Source organism: Podarcis pityusensis, assembly GCF_964106645.2.
Source record: "Podarcis pityusensis genome assembly, chromosome: 4".
Taxonomy (NCBI): domain Eukaryota; kingdom Metazoa; phylum Chordata; class Lepidosauria; order Squamata; family Lacertidae; genus Podarcis; species Podarcis pityusensis.
Genome location: NC_138027.1, coordinates 65,892,632 through 65,911,613, shown reverse-complemented (window position 1 = coordinate 65,911,613; position 18,982 = coordinate 65,892,632). Strand labels below are relative to the sequence as shown.

The following is an 18,982-nucleotide window of genomic DNA, read 5'->3' as shown; positions in this document are numbered from 1 at the left end:
CAAGTAGGCCAATGTTACTAACATTAGAAAAGCATTGTATCGATCCTACTTTTAAATAAAAATATTGTAACACGAGCCTATATGTAGGCATAGAGAAGAGGTGTATAAAATTTGCAAGCCTCTCCCTGGTTCTTCTAATACCAATTATTTTTCTAACACTTTGCACACACAACACAGTCCCAACTAGAACATTTTTGCCCAATTCCGTTACAATTTCTTGTCAGATCAATGAAAGCAGTGCTCTGCTTATTTTGTGGCCAAAAACATTTTACATAAATAGTGTTTTGATATTTTCTTCTGGCTTTATTTAGGTAAGTTTAAGAAGAATGGTTAAAATCTCTATGGCTAGAATTTTCTTGGCCAACACTCAACTGCTTTGTTATCTGCTTATCATTAAATGATAACAGAAAAGCTTATGAAAGCATATCTACTATAGAAGTCTTTACTGTTGCAAAGATTTGTGTTGGGTGTTTTTTAAAAAAAGCAATTGCTATAATCCAGCACACTGGTGTTCAGGCCTGGGCTCAGAACTACAGGGGGAGCTTCCTGTGTGCACAGGAAGGAGCTTGATGAGATTGACAGGGGGTGGGACCACACAGATGTCTCACTGCCAGCGTTTGTGCCCATTTTCCCGGCTCCAACCTGACTTCCACACAATGAATGAAAGTCTGAAAGGAGAAGTGGCTGTGCTCATGGAGGCTCCTATGGCATCAGGTTCCCGCAGAATGGAATTGCTTAACTGCATGAAGGAGCATTTTTTTAATAAAAAAAATTACACCAGCTCCCTCTTCAAATCTTGTTCAACATACAGAGGCTGGAGGAAAAGGAGCCAGCATTGGTGGAGAAGCCAGAGGCATGCTTCCATTCCCCTTTAAATCATATGGTGTGCCTTACAAAAGGAAATTCAGGAGGCAATGAAGCTGAGTTTCCAACAAAGCATATAAGGGGCACATTATGCGTCACAGAAAATGTGGAGATGGTGCTTTGGTGAGCTACAGAACTTTGGGCTGTGCTAACATTTCAGAATTAAAACGGGCATATACATATACAGTGGTACCTCAGGTTAAGTACATAATTCGTTCCGGAGGTCCGTTCTTAACCTGAAACTGTTCTTAACCTGAAGCACCACTTTAGCTAATGGAGCCTCCCGCTGCTGCTGCGCCGCCGGAGCACGATTTCTGCTCTCATCCTGAAGCAAAGTTCTTAACCCGAGGTACTATTTCTGGGTTAGCGGAGTCTGTAACCTGAAGCATATGTAACCTGAAGCGTATGTAACCTGAAGCATATGTAACCGGAAGTGTATGTAACCTGAAGCGTATGTAACCCAAGGTACCACTGTATTTCCCCACAATTTCAGTTCAGAATGACATGTGATTTTAAACTTGCATTCCAAACAAGAAAATGACATGGGAATTGAGCAGCAAAGATGGGTAAGCAAATGATAAGGTTTCACAATCCCTTTGTTACATCACCTACCAAGCTTGGCATACAGATTGCTCAGAATCCGTGCTGGCTGAACTCTGGTCGGGTTAATGTCAGCAATGCTCTGAACATGGATTCCATGGTGTCTCAACAGCTTCTTAATTTCATTTGTCTCTGCTATGACATTTACTGCACAAGAGAAAAAAATTATAATAAAGAGCAACACTTCAATATCTGAAGCAAAAAAAAAAGTCATCTGGAAATACTATACTATAGATACACATATCTTCAGGAAGGATATAAACGACATTTTTTTTCCATTGTACTAACACCTAACTGCCTAAGATAATCACGGAAGAATGAAAGTTGTTATATGGCTATCCCACATGGGTATTTCCTGAGACTTGGGAACATAAAAAAAGACACGTTTGGACATACTGGAGTTTATCTAACACTACAATCATAGCAGCTCAGCTTAGAATGGATGCCAAACTGACCAAGAAAGCTACCATTGAGTCTAAGATGACAGCAACTTACCGTATTTTTCCGTGTATTGGATGAGGTTTTTTGACTAAAAAATCACGTCAAAAAACTGGGGTTGTCCAATACACAGATAGTAGCATGGCGGGGGGGAGAAGTGCCGCGCCACCAGCCATTTGGTTGGCAGAAGCGCAGCTTCCCCAGATGCCATGGGGAGCGATCTGGGGGGTGTTTCCTGCCCACAGCTGGGGGGGGGGATAAGCTGTGAGCCACCAGCCAGGTCTTTGGGGGGGGGAGCACAAATTCACCCGATGCTGCTGCGCATGGGAAGCACTCCTTGGATCGTTTCCCATGCGTGGCCGCATCAGGGGAGGTTGCGCTCCTGCAAACCAGATGGCTGGCGGGAGCGCCACTTCCCCCGATGCCACTGCGCGTGGGAAACGATCTAGGGAGTGTTTCCTGCCCGCAGCTGCGTGGGGGGAGAGGCTCAACAACTCTGGGCCATCTCCTTTCATTTTCTTAAAATTTAGTCCCCCAAAATGGGGAGGAGTCTTATACAAGGGGGCGTCTTATAGACAGAAAAGTACGGTAGTTAACAAGCAGAATCAATGAAGGTTTCCTTCAGAAAATGGAAGACTTGCCCAAGTGAAAAGAACAAAAAGGGAAATAAACTTGGAAACTAAAATGCAAGGGGACAAGAAATAACTGAAAAGAAAGTAAAGAAGTTCAGAAGCATATCACTAAAAGAAACAACAATAATAATGATAGCGACAATAATACCATTTGACTACTTCAGAAGCAGGGAACCAGTTAGGGAAGTGGTTGGAGCATTAGACAACAGGAAAGTTAAAAGGTGTGCCAAGAAGATTGCAGAGATGAATTCCCTGCAGCTTTTAGTTTTATTATTTTTATTAGTTATTAAGAATTTTTACTGCCCTTCATCCAAGGACCACAGGGTGGTTTACAATATAAAACACAAAAAAATACACATCATAGTAACAAACAGAGAGAGAGAGAGAGAGAGAGAGAGAGAGAGAGAGAGAGAGAGGTGGAATCTACATGCATGTAAAAAAACATTCTGAAAATGCTTTTTTAAAAGGATTTTTTAAAATACATTTAATTTTCCATAAGGCTCACCATTGCCATCTAGTGTCACATTGTATATTGCACTTAAAACATTTCATTTGCAGTCAAGTTTAAAAGGCCATAGATTGCTTAATTAAGCCAAAGGTCTGTTTCCACTGCAAAAGACACAGGGCAGGTAGCCATTTCTGAACTGACATTCTGAAGAAGGGAACCTAAAGAAGTAAGGCATACAACGAAGATGGCTTCCTGACAAATTAAAGAAATCAAGAAATTGCTGCGCTTCGATAGTACCCTCCTGATAGCTCTTGATGCAACTCAAATGTGAAACTGCTGACCTTCCAACAAAAACAGGTAACTGCATGACATCAGCCTGAGAAAGTATCCACACAACAGCATATGCTTTGCACAGTGCTAGCTGCAACACTCAGCAATTCCACTACTGCTTACCAGCACTGAAAAGTAAGGACAGCAATTTCCCCCATGCAGTGACCTCCAGTAGTTTTTCCTAGCAAACTTTCTCACTGTATTAGAACACTGACGAGTGTGAAATCTGCTTGATGGAGAGGTCGGCACATCATTTTTATTTCCTTTTTCCTTTAATTTGTGCTGGGGTTAAGTAAAAAATTGTGTAACAATAACCACCAACCTTGAACAACAACATCGGGCTTAAAAGCAGTTGAAAACCTTCTGTTTAATGGATCGATTTCACCAGTAGCCAGAAATCCCTGCAAAGGTGAGGAAAATAATAACATATTTAAGCGAGCGCATTCCTGGACAATGGCACAGAAGAGGGAAGCTTCATGATAGTGCAAAACCATTGAGGTCTTGGACAGCCTTGTGTGCCAAGATGTTGTTGGACCACACATCCCTCACAATTGGTTGCACCGGTTAGGGCTGGTGGGAGTTGGCATCCAACAACAGCTGGAGTCCCAAACTTAAGAAGAAGGCTGGTCTAAGTGGGCAGAGTTGGCTCCGATAATTTTCCAGTTTGAATATTATTTCCAGACACTGCTGAAAGAAATCTGATCTCTAATGCAACTAGAAAAGGGGACGACAAGGTCAAAGGAACCTGTCATAATTGTCAAAGCTGTGTCAAACATAGTTACCTCTGCTAGGAGGGCGCTGAGAATGTACAATGACTGGCCCCACAGATGAGGAAGCTTTCCAGCTGGGACACGGTCCACTGTGTGAGGAGTCTCATACTCTTCATTCACCTGGCAAATGAAACAAAGAATGCGAACAGGTTCACACATCACACGTACCGAGGATTTACGAGGGTGTAGCACTTGTTAAAATCTAAAGCTGAATACAACCCCAACAGTTAAAATATATCACAGAAAATGGACAACACAACATTCATACATAATTGGGCGAAACACACAGTATGTCAGAGGTCGATAATTTACAAAACCAGGCATGTTCCAAATTGTCTTACCTTATCTGGAGGAACAGCATATAGTTCTGGCATCAGAAGAATCCCATTCTTTTTCCTAATGAGTATCCCCTCCAAAGCATCTCTGTACTCTTGTACCTACAAAGTGCAAGACAAGGACCAAGGAACTGAAGTTCATGGGTTTTGTTTTTTTTAACAACTGGAAGAGAACCTATGCGGTGCTGAGAACCCTGGAAACATCCTCTTTGTGAAAAGTGTCTGTGTCAGAGACCCCATGGACAAAAGAACATAAGAAGAGCCCAACATCCCTTGTATACAAAGACCAGGCCTTCTCTCGTATCCTTCAATGAGAGAAGCACCTGATGCTACAATTTTAAGGCCACAGGGTTGAGTTTAGAGCTCCCATCTCTGGTGCCACACGCACTGCTACTGAGTTAATGTGAAGTGCTGCTGTGCAGGAGACCTTGCAGGCGGGAGGCGAGGCAGCACTGTGTGAGGAGATCAGCACAGCCCCACAGCTTATAATGCTGGTAACTGGAGCAAATGGGGGGAAAGCATTCTAGTCTTTCTCTCCCTTTCTGGCCACACAGATATCACAGTTGGTGCCATGATATAAGCCTGCTGAAAGGGAACCTATGAAGCTGTATTATACTGAGTGAGGTCATCATTTAGTCCAGTTTGGTGGCAGCTCTCTAAAATCTTAAGCAGAGATTACTTGTCCCCTCAGCACAAGGACATTAATTCCTTTAAACAGAGATGTCTAGGATGCCTCACGGTAAGTGCAAAAGCTGCAGGTAGGGAGAATGATCAGATTGCCTATCCTCTTCTACCCAACTACTGGAGCTTAGCTGATTCATAAAATACCTGCTACAATAATTATTACAGTTTCAACTTATCATGTACCTTACCTGAATTCTGTCTCCATTAAACACTCCATCAATTAGGAAATAGGTCCAGAATACAGGCCACTCACATTCTATGTTCTCAAATAACTTGAGCTCAGCAGGATCATAGTGTAATCTATTCGGATCCTAGAAATGTAATTGCTCATGTCATGCTTTATTATTACAGTGCTATTTCACAATGTATTATGCTTGTATTCTGCCAAATCTCCAAGGAGTTTCATCTAGCAGAAGCATTCCCCTCTCTGTTCCATTTTGTTACACACAGCACTTAGCTTTCTAAAGGACTGTGCCAGTTTCACAACCTGAAATTAGCTTAGAAGTACAGATATACCAGATTGGCACTGAGGGCCAATCTAGATGTCATATCAATTGAATGATTACAATTACTGTGAAACTTTAAAAAATTAAATCAGAATGAGAACAGCTGTCTCAGGGTGGTCAGTTTACTCTTTCTTCCCATGCTACAGTTCTGACAAAAATCTTCCGCCAGCTGAAGTTAACCCCAAGTAGAAAGCTCTCACTGATGCCAATGGAAGCTAACTTCCAGGGCTAACATCAACCTTGCTGTGTGTGTGAATAGGAAGGTAAAGCAACTTTCCTTGGGACCACAGCAGGGATGGAAAGGGTTATGCTTATCTCCTTGCACATTCCAGTCCTAATGAGGTCCCCTCCCCCCACAGGGTTGCTATTTTTAAAACAATTCTGATATTGGACGTTCACCATGGAAAAGTGGCATGCAAATAAAAATGAGTGACAGTTTCAGAAACAGTACTTCTCTTGGTGTTTTGTAGCCATCTCGAATAAAACGGCAGCAGCCATACCGTCCCTGTAAAAAACAAATTAGTTGTAGTATAAAAGCATTGCTTCATTTTATATAAGCATCTTTTGTTCTTAGTCAAACAGAACATGCTTTCTTCTTCTGTTAATAGCTTATCATCTATAGATAAATGAATGGAAGATTTGTTCAGAAGCCAAAATGAAACTCTTACCTGCAGCTTGGTGATAATTTCGTTTTTCGTTGCATTCACAACATTCATATCCTCTACAGCAAAGGCCGGGTAAGAAATAATGGACAAAAGTCCAGCATCAATCTCTTTTGAGGTGGAGGCCCTTGGCAGCATGGAGTACAGAATAGACTGAGTGGAATATACACAGAGCACCAGCGAAAGACAAGACAAAGACAAAATAAAAACATTTAGTTTCATGCCAAAGTGTTTTATCAGACGTACAAAGAGCACCCTGGTCACTTGTGAAATAAAATGTTACAAGCTATTTTCTAATAAACTAATTCACACGGGAGGGGAATTTGTTGCGTTGGCAGGATACAGCAATGGCTGGCCCATCTGGCAACAGAATTAGGCTGCTATCATGCAAAACTGTGAGAACCAATAGAAATTTCCCATCAGTTATGAAATGCTGGTATTCCCAGATCTTCAGCTTCCATAGCTGAAAATAGTACCCAGTTGAATTTGGTGGTACAACCATAATTTGATTTCTATTTCTAGGGGAGGGGGCTAGTCAGAGCTTATAAGGGGGTGGGTGTTTTGCTGTACTTTATTTGAGATAGAAAGGAGAATTGGATTTACCTGACAATGCTCAACTTCATCTGGAAGGACATGAATAACTGACTTGTGTCCTCCTCCAGCTCCAAAAAGGTCCAATTCATCAATTGCTTCCAGTGCGGCCTTCAGAAACATATGTGTGTGCTCAGTAAGTTTTCAAGTATTATTGGTAATGAATGAGATGGCAATTGAATAACTATTAAAACAATCACACAACCACATGCACGTATGTATGTACATATAGCAAAATGGCACAAAATCTTTATCTTACTTTTCTTCATAAGAATCCCTTAAGAGAGATTGCAATATTTCCCTATTGCAGATTGACAGTGGACTTTAATAGCCTGCTCCAACCAAATTCACTTGGAAGAAGAAACAGTTAAGAATGGCTTCAAAGTGCTGCATATTTTCTCAAGCTCACTGAATTAAGCCTGCTTTTAACTTTACTTGGGTGGTGTAGGCTGAAAATCACTCCCACCTTACAGAAGTTTGCCAAAGCAGCTGCGCTGAATGGAAGGAGCTCAGTACATATAGCAGAATATCACACAGCAAACCGCCATCCCAGCACCAGCAACTTCCAGGAAATTGTGGCACTATTTACTTTTGAATGTGTAGCTCACCTCTTCTCTAACGAGCTCAAAGTGGCAGACATGGTTCTCCCCACAAGAACCCTGTGAGGTTGGTTGGGCTGAATGGCAGTGACTGGCCAAAGCTCATATAGTGAGCTTCATGGCTGAGAAGAGACTTGAACCCTGGCCACCCAGGTCCTAGGCCAACACTCTAACCATTAAAGGTAAAGTCCACGAGTGCCACTGTAGTCTAAACCACCGAGCCTCTTGGGCTTGCCAATCAGAAGGTCGGCGGTTCAAATCCACACAATGGGGTGAGCTCTAACCACTACACCACACTGGCTCTGTGTGTGTGGTTTAAATCAGGAATGTGAATTACCATCTCTTAGTTCAAATTCAAAATATTCTATCCATTGAACAACAGCAAAGTGGCTGTTTACTGTTGGGAAAAGTACAATCAAGACCCATCAGAAATCAATAGCAAACCTTCTATTTATTGCAATAGTCTTGGGTTGCAACACTAAACAGGAAGTAAGTTTCACAAAAATCAATGACCAGAAGTATTGCATTTATCATTATAGCATACCATTGTTAGTTTACAGTAAAAAACAACAACAAAAGCAACAACCATCTCACCTTGGCCATTCCTACAGAGCTTGCATTCAGTTCAGGGATGCCCTGGTTTGTCTTATCACCACGTTCCCACATGCCATAATCCTGAAACAAAAGAGGAAAGCAGAATTAAAAAGCAACTTCTCAGATCCAGAGATACACATATGTAGATGTGGACTGTGCATACACTATTGTGACTAAGAGAGAAGAACTAAAGCAACACTACTCAGTGGGTTTGGTTCACACATTAAGCTGACATATGCGCAAGGCTTTTGCCTGCATACTCCTTCCTCGTTCTACCCCTTCTTCCATCCTTCATTCTTGGCACACCACAATTTAATACTTGCTGGATTACTTAATCACAGTTTCCTGTTATAGCCAAACCAGGAAACTATGGTTACCACTAAAAGAAAAAGTCAGAATCTTAAACCACTGCCACAGTGTGCTTTCTCTTGGCAGATCAAGATGAGCCGGTGACAGCAAAGGTTGCAAGGTTTTTAGCTGGGGCAATCAGAATAAGATGCACTATTTGACTATTGATTCAAAACCCTAAAATGTATTTTATATAATTGACTTTTTCTCTCTATTCTTTGTATATTGTATTGTTGTTTTATTGCTATGGCCGATCGCTGACGCAAATAAAGATTCATTCATTCATTCTTAAACAATGGTTGGAAGTTGGTTTAAGATCCTGGTTTGTTCTAATACATTATTTCAATTTTATTTGAAATAAATAAATAAAATGACCTTGAGCACACTTACAGCAACTTTGTAGGCAGCCTCTATGTAAAACACAAGATTCTGTACAAAGGCAACTTCATCAAGGGTAAATATAATACGCAATCCTAAATAAGAAAGAGCCACCATTAGGGATACATATTACCTTAACTCCAGTCAATAGTTCCATTTGGGGGTTCTTATGCTCCTGGTAGAGCACTGAGAAAAACTTCTGCATGTAAATTGTGTGTTACACTATAGACAACTGCTGGTTGAGTACCCATTTGCTCCACCCCATAGAACAATGGCCTAAACAATGAAAGGTGTAACAAACTGCACAAGACAATGTTTAAAGTGGCTTTTAATTCTGTGAAATATATTGTCCAAAATAAAATGCATGCTCAGTTCTTAAATGGAGATGGGCTTTTCCAGTGATAACCTTATTCCATAATCTCAGACTCCCATGAGTGCCATACATCATGCCTGTGATTTAAACACTTAACTAAAGCAAAATAATTCTTTGGCAATAAGTAGCATTTAAAGTACAGATTGTTAAGTACTGAAACAACCATCTGTTGGTGGGCAGTCTGTCAGTCATCTATAGGATGAGTGTCCTTGGTAACACATTGCAAATATGCGTTACCATGTACCCATGCACAAAAATGAAAAGGATTCATGAATGAGTAGGTGCTTTCGTTGAAGGCAGAGGTAGTCACCCAGAAGTTGTTGGACCACAGCTCCCCTTCATGCCTAATCATTGGCCATGCTAGATTGGGCTGATGGGAACTGAAGTCCAACAGCATTTTGAGGGCCACTGATTACTCATCCCTGTTGAAAGATGTCCCTGCAAAACAATCAACCAAGAACAACTTGACAAAACCATTTTACAGTGTTCAGATTCAAAACCAGATAAAAATGGAACACAATAGTTAGTCATTGTCATTCCACAGAAGGTCAAGCCATTCATTCAAACAACTACAGGAGATCTGGAAGGCAACTTGTCCACTCTAATCTGTAACTAAGCAGACATATGGACTATATTAAAAGAATTAAAGGCAAGTCTGATACTAAATGTGATTTTTTTTTGAGGGGTGAAATGTTACTTGCTGATTATAACTGTCCTTGGTTAGAAAAGAACTTGAGTTCCAAAGTAGCTTACCTGATGCTGTCATCTGAGCCAAGAAGAGAAGGTAAAGGGAAGTTGCATCTACTTGTAGATGTCCCCACTCATTGTCTCCAACTACTGTACCACAAGTGGCTGTATTATATTTGGCATGCAGGCAGTCCTTGGTACTCTGTGTGTGCTTGAACTTCTCAACCTTATCTACCTAAGAAAAACAAGCAATATTCTGAAAGTAGTTCTTTAGTCATAAACATTTTCAAAATAATAATTCTGCCTCAGTCTAGATTTTGGTACAGTATAATTTAAAGGGGGGCGGTTCTTAAAACAAATTATTTCCTCTTCAACAAAGCAATGAAGTCTCTTGAATAGAGCTGTGGAAATTTACTGTAAACAGCCAGTCACGTTGGTCTGCCTCTTAGATTGTTTGGAAGACTGACACACAGATAGAAGCTTCTAATTGGGAAACAGAGCCGCTAAAAAGAAACCAGGCATCCTTTACACAACATTATACAACGCTGGACTTATATAAAGGAAGGAAATATCCAAATGGACATCATCCTAGCCAATATTTGGACCTGGCAGAATTAGGTAGTGTTTTCAGTTCTCAGCAACCACACAAGAATATGAAAGTATTTCAAGAACATTGCACTGGGGCTAAAATGTCGTGGATTCTAGCCCAAGGATAAAAATGTCAAATTAAAAACACTGAACACAATCTCTCAGTCGCTGATCGTGTACAGTAAGTTCACATGTGTACCTATAGTGAAATTGCTAGGGAGACCGAAACAGGGAGACTATGTGTTTTTTATTTTAACCACTTGAAGCGCCCAACTACGCACAATGTTAATCACATCATTTTCTCTCAAGTGCAAATTTTTTCTTGCAGAAACAGCCAGTGTGGGAAGAGGATGACGTTTGCCAGAACCTAGGCGGGGGGGGGGGGGGAGGTTTGAAGGTCTTTAGTCATTTGCACTCTGGTGCAATAAAGAGAGTGAGGGTCATCTCACACCTGCAATTTGCATGGGACAATAACTCCCACTGTTCCTTCAGGCCACTAGCGTATTGCAATTCCAAGAAGGAGGATAATTTCATTTATACTAGAGAGGTATGCTGTATAAATAGAACATGCACTTAAAATAGTTTTATATGTAAGATCCATTTCATGGCAGGCTGCCCTTAAATTCATTTTAGTTGGACTCATGTTAGCTTGCAAAGTCCAAAATGCATTTTCCCTCCCACGAGTGGAAATGGTTTCAGAGGAGCAGCTAGGTACTACTTTCAGTACGCCGAAAGTACTACTTTGTTTGAACCTGCCTTCCTCAGTGTGTCCCATTCGTCACACCTAAAATTGCATTGGTATCATTAAACCTGGTCATGCCACTGAAAATAACAGAACACAAGTCATCCTGTTTATCATTACCTGTCTCATCATACATTGCAGAAGTCCCCGCATCAGTTTCACAACGTTCTGTAGGAATATAATTAAAGAAGCATGCAAACATTATTTTGGGTCTTAATAACTAATGATCAATGCTCGTGTAAAAAAGAGAGAGAACATTTACAAAACTATCCTATACATTTAAGAAAACAATTTGCTCAGCTGCGTAACCTGATTTTATGACAAAGTTACAAGCTAGAACAATAAGCAATTGCTTTATGTCATGGCTAAAGTGATTGGGCGGTCACAGAACCAAAAGGATTTTTAAAAATAATCCTTCCTACGCTATAAATAGAAGCTCAGAGTTTTCCTCAGGGACACAGCAGGCAAATGTTGGTGCGTGGAGTTATGCTGCTGTAGTTCAAAGTTGGGGAATTTGAAGCATGAGCTTTCCCCATTCAAAATTAGAAAGCTAATTACATGGCAAATCCCTAATATTTCTGGTTTGGATTAAGATCATGATTAGCTCTGCACCAGGCCCAGAATTAGCTCCCTCTGCCATTTCAGTCACTCTCTTCCTTTTTTCCACTGAAACTTACCAGGTGGTGGTGGTGGTGGCAGTAACAATAAAAACAACAGCAACAGCATTCATTATGCTTTGCAGCACCTCCTAAGACATACATATTTCCTGAGTTTCTGAGGCCCTTAATTGTCCTTCAAACGCAGGTGATGGATTTATGAAGTCAATCATCAAATGGCTGCTTTCCCCAAATCTCATCCATTGCTTTGATCTTACCACTTTTCAATTTTTTAACACCACCCATAAATTAAGCAGGATTCACTATGCACTGAAAATGACAGTATGTTAATTCACTTGTAGAGTAAGTAATAAATAAATTCATCTTTACATATCAAAACAGAGAGTAAATAGTGATCCAAAGACATACCTGCTCCAATTCATATGCTTTGGCTTTATCTTCATCCCGATCTGCATTCTTCCTGTAGGCCATCCCCAAGCCCCACACAGCCAAAATGCTATAAATATTATCTCGTACCCAAGCATCCTTTTGCTCAGTACTGGCGGAGAGCAGTCCCGTAACAGGGTTCTGAAAGAAGATTTTTTTTAAGGGTTAAACAGCCTGAGCACTTCTAAGCACACCTTGCCCTAGCGTGTGCATTTTTGTACACATTACTTGGCTAGAGAACTGCACCACAAAATTCAGAGAAGTGCAAATTTCAGTGGGGAGCCATAGAATCATAGGTTCAGGTATTGTTTTGGAAAGTATGAATGATATAGATTCGCCTTTAAATGCCAATGATTTTGAATTTCTCCATTTCTCATGGGTGTTCTTCCTACATGTGGCTGCTACATCACCAGCGGTCCAATGAACATTATGGTTGGGCCTGGATTGCAAAACAATGAGGCCCCTACAGCTGCCTGAAGAAGCCATATGCCAGGCCAAAGCAAAGGAACTCTTTTAAACTTTTCCATCTGGGATGTCCCTCTTGCCCCCCTCAAAACCACTCCTCCATTGCTTTTCACCTCACAAGGAAACATAGCCTTAACTTTTTTCCTGTAAGCTAAAAATCAGCTGGGGTGTGTGTGGCTTTTTGAGAAGAGAAACGGACAGAGAAATGTTGGCTGAGCAGGCTTTTTACTCCTGCAGCTTCTACACTGAAATTTGCAGTATTGGAAGCTACGTTCAGGGTTTTTTTAAAGGGGGGCAAACACACACACACACACACACACACACGGGTTCACATGTCTGTATGGAACCTGTAGTTTTGTCTAATATTGCATGTTAGACGTAGGTCAATTACAGCACTCATTTCTGTGCTATGGGAAGAAAAAGGAGGAGGGTGTGTGTTTTAGCAGCTTCATTCTGGGCTCAGAGCCAGAGGAGTAATGGAACATTCTAAGGAGGAGGTTTCTGGGGAACTGACTGTGCACAGGAACAGAGAATGATCTTTAGGTTTTGAAACGTTGTGAAATATTACAGAGCCACAACGGCTTTTATCAACTGTCCTTATGCTTCAAGGTCACAGGGAGAGCTGGGTTGTGTGTGGACTATTTTAGTCTTTATCTCTAAACCTATTAATTATTAAACTTTTGAGGGAATGAAGTCTTAGTAAAATAGAGTATAAATTAAGGGGTTAGGGGGGTTTGCTTACCTGGGGCAAAACCATGGCATTTAAAAACGTTTCTTACATTTTAAATGAAGATATACAGGAGTTCGCACAACTTATTTTGGAATTGGATTTGGAATTGAAATTTGCTCTTGCATGGTAATGAATTATCTAAGGCTTTAATCCCAGCCCCCCACACCTGGGAGTAAGCCCCACAGAATTCCGTAGGGTTTACATCTGAGTAAGACATTGTTAGGGCTGTGCTGTAAGATACAAAAATAAATAAACAGCATGTAAACATAAAGACTGCCCATGTGCTTGTGGAAGACACCGACTCATAACTAATCATACTACCCAAATTATGTCTTGGTGCCAGAGGGACAAGGGGTAACAAGTGAGAAGGGTGTGGTGAGAAAGGAAGAGCTCAGAAGTCACTCTGTGCTTTTGCACTGCTGGTTTCCACTGCCTGCAATAGCATGATGTTGTGCATGCAAAGAAAAGTATTCTACAACTCCCTGTTTTCACATCCATGGTACTTAGAGCCAGGCACATGCAGGGGGGATGGGTAGCCTTGCCCCAGGCCTCTGGGGGCTGAGCTGGCCTGGGGCCTCTGCCAGGAGCCTGACAGCTTTACACTATCAAGCCAAGAATAAGATTCCTGCACAGGCCTCAGACAATCTCTGCACTGGCCTGCTTAAAGCACATAGGTAGGAACCTTCATGGTAAGTACATTGGTGAAATATCATTGTATTCTATTTGTTTATTTCATAAAATGTATATACCGCTTGATTGTTGGGGAAAACTCAACAGAAAAGATAAAGCAATGAAATTATCACTAAAAATTTACAACCATACAGAAAGGTAAAACCACAATACAATAGACTAAAACAAATTAAAACTCATACGAAGTTTTAGTATATAGACTTGTCTATATAAGAATGCCTTCAGCAGGCACCAAAAGGAATACAGTGGAGGTGACTGCCTGATATCAATAGGCAGGGAGTTCCAAAGGATCGGTGCTGCCACACTCCTGTGCAAAAGGCACAGATCAAAGCAAAATTGGAAGGACACAATGCATCTTTTCAGGATGCTTTTTTGGTACTCTGTCTCAGGACTCCAAAAACAAACACCCAACTGGTTGTTCTCAAGGTTTGTAGATCTCATACTGTTCAGAGTCCTATCGTTCAATCATTTTCTATTTTGGACAGATGGGCCCTTCAAGCTGCTAAGTGAAGTTGGCAAGTCCAAAAGAAGGTAAGTCTCTGGTCCCATTAGTATCTTACTGATGGATGGGAAGTTCCTTATGTGCCATCGTGTTAATGCTGTTTGCTGGGTGAGTGCCAACCCTCAGTAGCTATGATAAGGAACTGGAGTCTGAAATATTGCAGCAAACGGGAATGAAGGGGAGCAGGCAGAAGGCACTATTACTGTGGTAAGCGTGGAGCAGGTGGGTGCAAATCTGCCCTCTGGCTCAGAAATCTCCACTTACTGATATGCCTTACTGACCCAGTGCCGCGTTCACATGTAACGATAAGCCAAGAAACCTTGGCTTAACAAATTATACTGTGCACAATACTGATTCCTTCCACCTCACTCTCCACCTGGCATGAGCAGGTACACAAAACAGCTTGGGGTGACATCCAAATGCTGGACTGTGGTTTGTTCGTCCCTAACAAGTCAGGATTTATAAGCCAACAGCAAACCTTAACTGAACCCTGGCCAGTGACTTGGCAGGTGGGACAGAAACAAACCAGGATTCTGGGTTTCGATTTCATGCTACACTGGCTCGCTTGCCCCTTCATGCCAGGGGAAGGCTGAGGTGATGAGCAAAGCAAGAGTCATGCACCAGAATGCATGAACAGAATAGTTTATTAAGCCAAGGTTCTTGGCTTCTGAATGAATGCAGCCATTACATGATCAGACTGTGATTACAAAACTAATGTGCCATGGTTCTGGCACTGAAAATAACTCTGCATGAACGGATTTTGTTGCAAGGGAATCTTAGTGAAATCATTAGGGATTCACCTGGGATGAGGATTTGGCTGAGACTGTACTAACACAGTTTACCAAAGCTGTGTATCTACCATCATACTTGCGGATAAGCATACACAACATGCAGAATCGTAAGGTTGTACAAACCTGCAAATGTGTTATCTTTTTTCTGTATGATGATATTCAAACTACTTGCATAATACCAAAGAAGAAGAAGAAGAAATTTGATCCTCAGCTACACTGGTGTAACCATTCTGCAGCTCTAATGTCTTTGTTAGAACAATTAACAATTTAAGAAACCCATTTGAGCTGGAATCAGTGTCTAGCCCACAGTGCAGTTCTGGTAAACACGACAGCTTACATAACATCAGATTCGCTGTAGCTGTGCAGTGATGCTAGAGCCATCTCAGTGGTGAAATAAAACTGTGTGGTTTTCTCATAAGAATCAGAATGCAGATAGCATGCCTTGTTAAAAACAAACAGACAAACAGTGAAAGTTTGGTTAAAATGCCCACACAAGCAGAGTGTGATCCACTTGTTGTGTTGCAGGCACATTGCTTACACAACACAGGTCACACACAAACCATGTCTTAGTGTAAATTAGCATATCTGTGGGTTCCCAGAGCAAAGACTGTGGCAACAGCACTCCTCATCCAGCCCTCCTGCTGCTTCCACACGGTTTGGCTTTGTGTTACACCCAAACCCAGGCTCATAGTATGTCCCCACCCCCCCCCAAGCAAACCAAAAGCAGTAAACCAATAACAAACCTTGATTATAGCTTTTGGTATGGAGCCACGAAAGCTACAAGCCCAGGTTCGGGTGCAACATTAAGCCAAATAACAGCTTAGCCACAGGTGGCAGAACAACAGCAGAACTGGGGAAAGAGCACTGCAGCCACAAACTTTGCTCTGAGAAAGTTTGGTCTTTCACACTAAACCATGGTTTGGTTTAGCTAAAAAAACTAATTGGAGCCCTTTCTCCCTCTCCCGCTCTACCTATGTATACATGAAGGCAGCATAATGGGACTGAGATGGGGACCAGAGAGGAGCCCACAGATGGCCCATTCCCTCCCAGAATCCTGTTGCGCTGGATGCATGCACAGGCTAAAGAGATGAAAGTAGGAAAACAAGGCATTTACTGTGTGAAAAGAGTTTTAAGGAGGGTGGGATGGAGGGAGGAAGAAAAGAAAGATGCCACTCTCAAAATTAGATTTGTACCCACCATGTCTCATCCTCAAGAGGTCCTATTGACTTCAGAAGGATTTCATAAATGCACATACGCACACCACAGTGGACCTCTGGCACATACAGTGTGGAGCCTTCCTAATTCTATATTTCAAGGTTTCCCTCAAGTTAAGTAAAACGTGACTCAGTTTTTGGAGTTGCACTGGACTTGTTGTGGCACATCTTCCTCAGTTTTCTATTGAGGTTTGCTTGGTGTTGTGATGTCTTATTCCAGCAGACAATATTAAATACAATACTAATTGTCATCTGTCATCTGCAGAGTCTGCTCCTGACATAGTCTGGTGTCAAAGTTGTCAATGACCTTTAGGGTCTGCAATTTGCATTATGCCCTTTAATCTGTCCTACTCCAGGATACACTTCTATGTGAGAAGTATATTTGGAAAGTGACTCATGGAAAAAATCCTGCTCTCATCACTGTAGATTAAAGTATTTTAACTGAAGGCTCCCTCAAAAGACACTGCTGCTCTCTCTCTTAAGGTGCCTTCAGCTCAACAAACTGGAGAATTTGAGCATTTTGTTATTCTTATCCAGGAGCCCAAATGTATCCAATGGCTCTATTTATTCTTTACTAAGATTTTTGCAATGCTCATGGTTTATTTCTTAGCCACAACGTAATAAATGCTAGCAGCCAACCACGTGCCTACAATTATAGGTGCATCTATCCTAAGAGTCACAAAGACTATTCTCTTGTACCTGTATCATTTCCATGTAGCAGAATGTATCCAAACATGACAAATGTACCATTATCCATTTAACAAATATATGTGTGGTTAAAAGACACAGGTACTTGTTAGCCAAATTAGTATTACAGATAGTGGCACCTACACATGGAAACCGGTGGTGCCAATTTTGTGCTATATTGCTAAAAACTTTATTTGCTTCAGCAAGCCTAACAAGGCATGTAATTTAAGCATGCAATATTAAGAATTTAAACAATGATTTAAGAATCAGTGATATAAGAATAACTGTTTTAAAATAACTGACTATATCGATATATAAACTACCTGGTTTTTAATGTTTGCTTTTATTGGTATTTTTAATGAATATTTTATTGTCTTTTGTAAACCACTTTGAGGTCCTTTATTTGAGTAAGCGGCATATAAATTTTGTTAAAATAAGAATAAATGTACAAGCAGCCCTGTTCAGGATTCTATTCCAGTCCTCTCCCTGGTTTTCCTCCCAACAGTTATGCACATCCACATCATGCATTTATAGTGGTCTTATGCCACTTTAAACAAAGATGGATTCCCCCCAAAGAATCCTGGGAACTGTAGTTTCTTTCTCGCAGAGCTACAACTCACAGCCACCTTAACAAAATTGTTCCCAGAATTCTTGGGAGGAAGCCATGACAGTTAAAGAATGCTTTAAATGGATGTGACCTCCATATTTCATGGCCACTGAGCAAGCTCAGCCCTTATTAGGCTATTTAGGGGATTCCCCTCAGTTCACCCCATAAGATTCTTTACACTCTTGCAAACCTTGGGGTTCCCCCGAGCCTTCTTATGGGTGGGTGTTATGTATTAGCTACATGAGAATTGGCACTCACAGCGTGAATGTTGGAAATGGAGAGGAGGATTAACATGTCAGGACTCAGAAACTTTGGAGAGATGTACAGGTGATCTTAAAGAATACATGTGCTGAAAAAACAGCAGCAGCAACTACAGCAAAGCATCACTCCACAAAGTCTGCAAAAGGCCAAACGTTCCCTACTCTGGGCTGATAAGGTGATACACATCTTAACCATGTATCAGACTTCTAAGGTGAGGAGTAGGCAGAGATGTGGCAGACAAGCTGGGAAGGAGAAAGTAGGCTCTGGGGGAAGCCTGTGAGCTAGGAAATTCCCTTGTCAAGGGTAAAAACACTCCATACATTTTATTATCAGCTGCTCAACTCAGCTAAAATTTGATAGGAAGGAGCAGGGGAGATACAAGCTCGGCTGGTAAGCAAAATCCCAAAGCAGCAGAAGCCAATGACTTTGTCACCAGAGATAGACATGTGGAGGCCTGAGAATGAGAGAGACCCCTGCCCGCATTCTGCATTACCTTAAAAAGGGGGCAATATGCCCTTTTGATCACTGGAATCTGCCACTCATTTAAAACTATTTAAAGCCTTCTCAGCCTGCTCAAAGAACTTTGGAAGGGAGCGGTAGAATTACATAGGCATCTAATAAGATGCCCATTATGATGTCTATGCTTAGGACTTTATGGAAGGTAACTCACATAAAAGTGAGTTATTGCAGACTGCCTCACCAACGTTTCTTGGTTATTTGTTGCCATCCACCCAGAAATAATGTACCCATGGAAATCAAACATCTAGACTTTAGTCCCACTCTGCCTTGGTCAGACCACACCCGGAGTACTGTCTCCAATTTT

General features: G+C 41.3%; 1 protein-coding gene across 3 annotated transcripts in view; it reads right to left on the bottom strand.

Moving 5' to 3' along the window:
• The window catches only part of PHKA2 (phosphorylase kinase regulatory subunit alpha 2), a 54,742-nt gene that overhangs the window by 31,241 nt on the left and 4,519 nt on the right, over window positions 1–18,982 (bottom strand). For all 3 annotated transcript variants that reach the window (XM_081001587.1, XM_081001588.1, XM_081001589.1), the window contains exons 3-15: window positions 12,195–12,353; window positions 11,290–11,337; window positions 9,906–10,074; window positions 8,792–8,874; window positions 8,054–8,134; window positions 6,873–6,971; window positions 6,276–6,422; window positions 6,059–6,112; window positions 5,290–5,412; window positions 4,424–4,519; window positions 4,095–4,202; window positions 3,635–3,713; window positions 1,477–1,611 (exon numbers count right to left, since the gene is read on the bottom strand). In XM_081001587.1, the coding sequence (XP_080857713.1) occupies window positions 1,477–1,611; window positions 3,635–3,713; window positions 4,095–4,202; window positions 4,424–4,519; window positions 5,290–5,412; window positions 6,059–6,112; window positions 6,276–6,422; window positions 6,873–6,971; window positions 8,054–8,134; window positions 8,792–8,874; window positions 9,906–10,074; window positions 11,290–11,337; window positions 12,195–12,353 (1,381 nt within the window). The remainder of the gene's footprint in view (window positions 1–1,476; window positions 1,612–3,634; window positions 3,714–4,094; window positions 4,203–4,423; window positions 4,520–5,289; window positions 5,413–6,058; window positions 6,113–6,275; window positions 6,423–6,872; window positions 6,972–8,053; window positions 8,135–8,791; window positions 8,875–9,905; window positions 10,075–11,289; window positions 11,338–12,194; window positions 12,354–18,982) is intronic.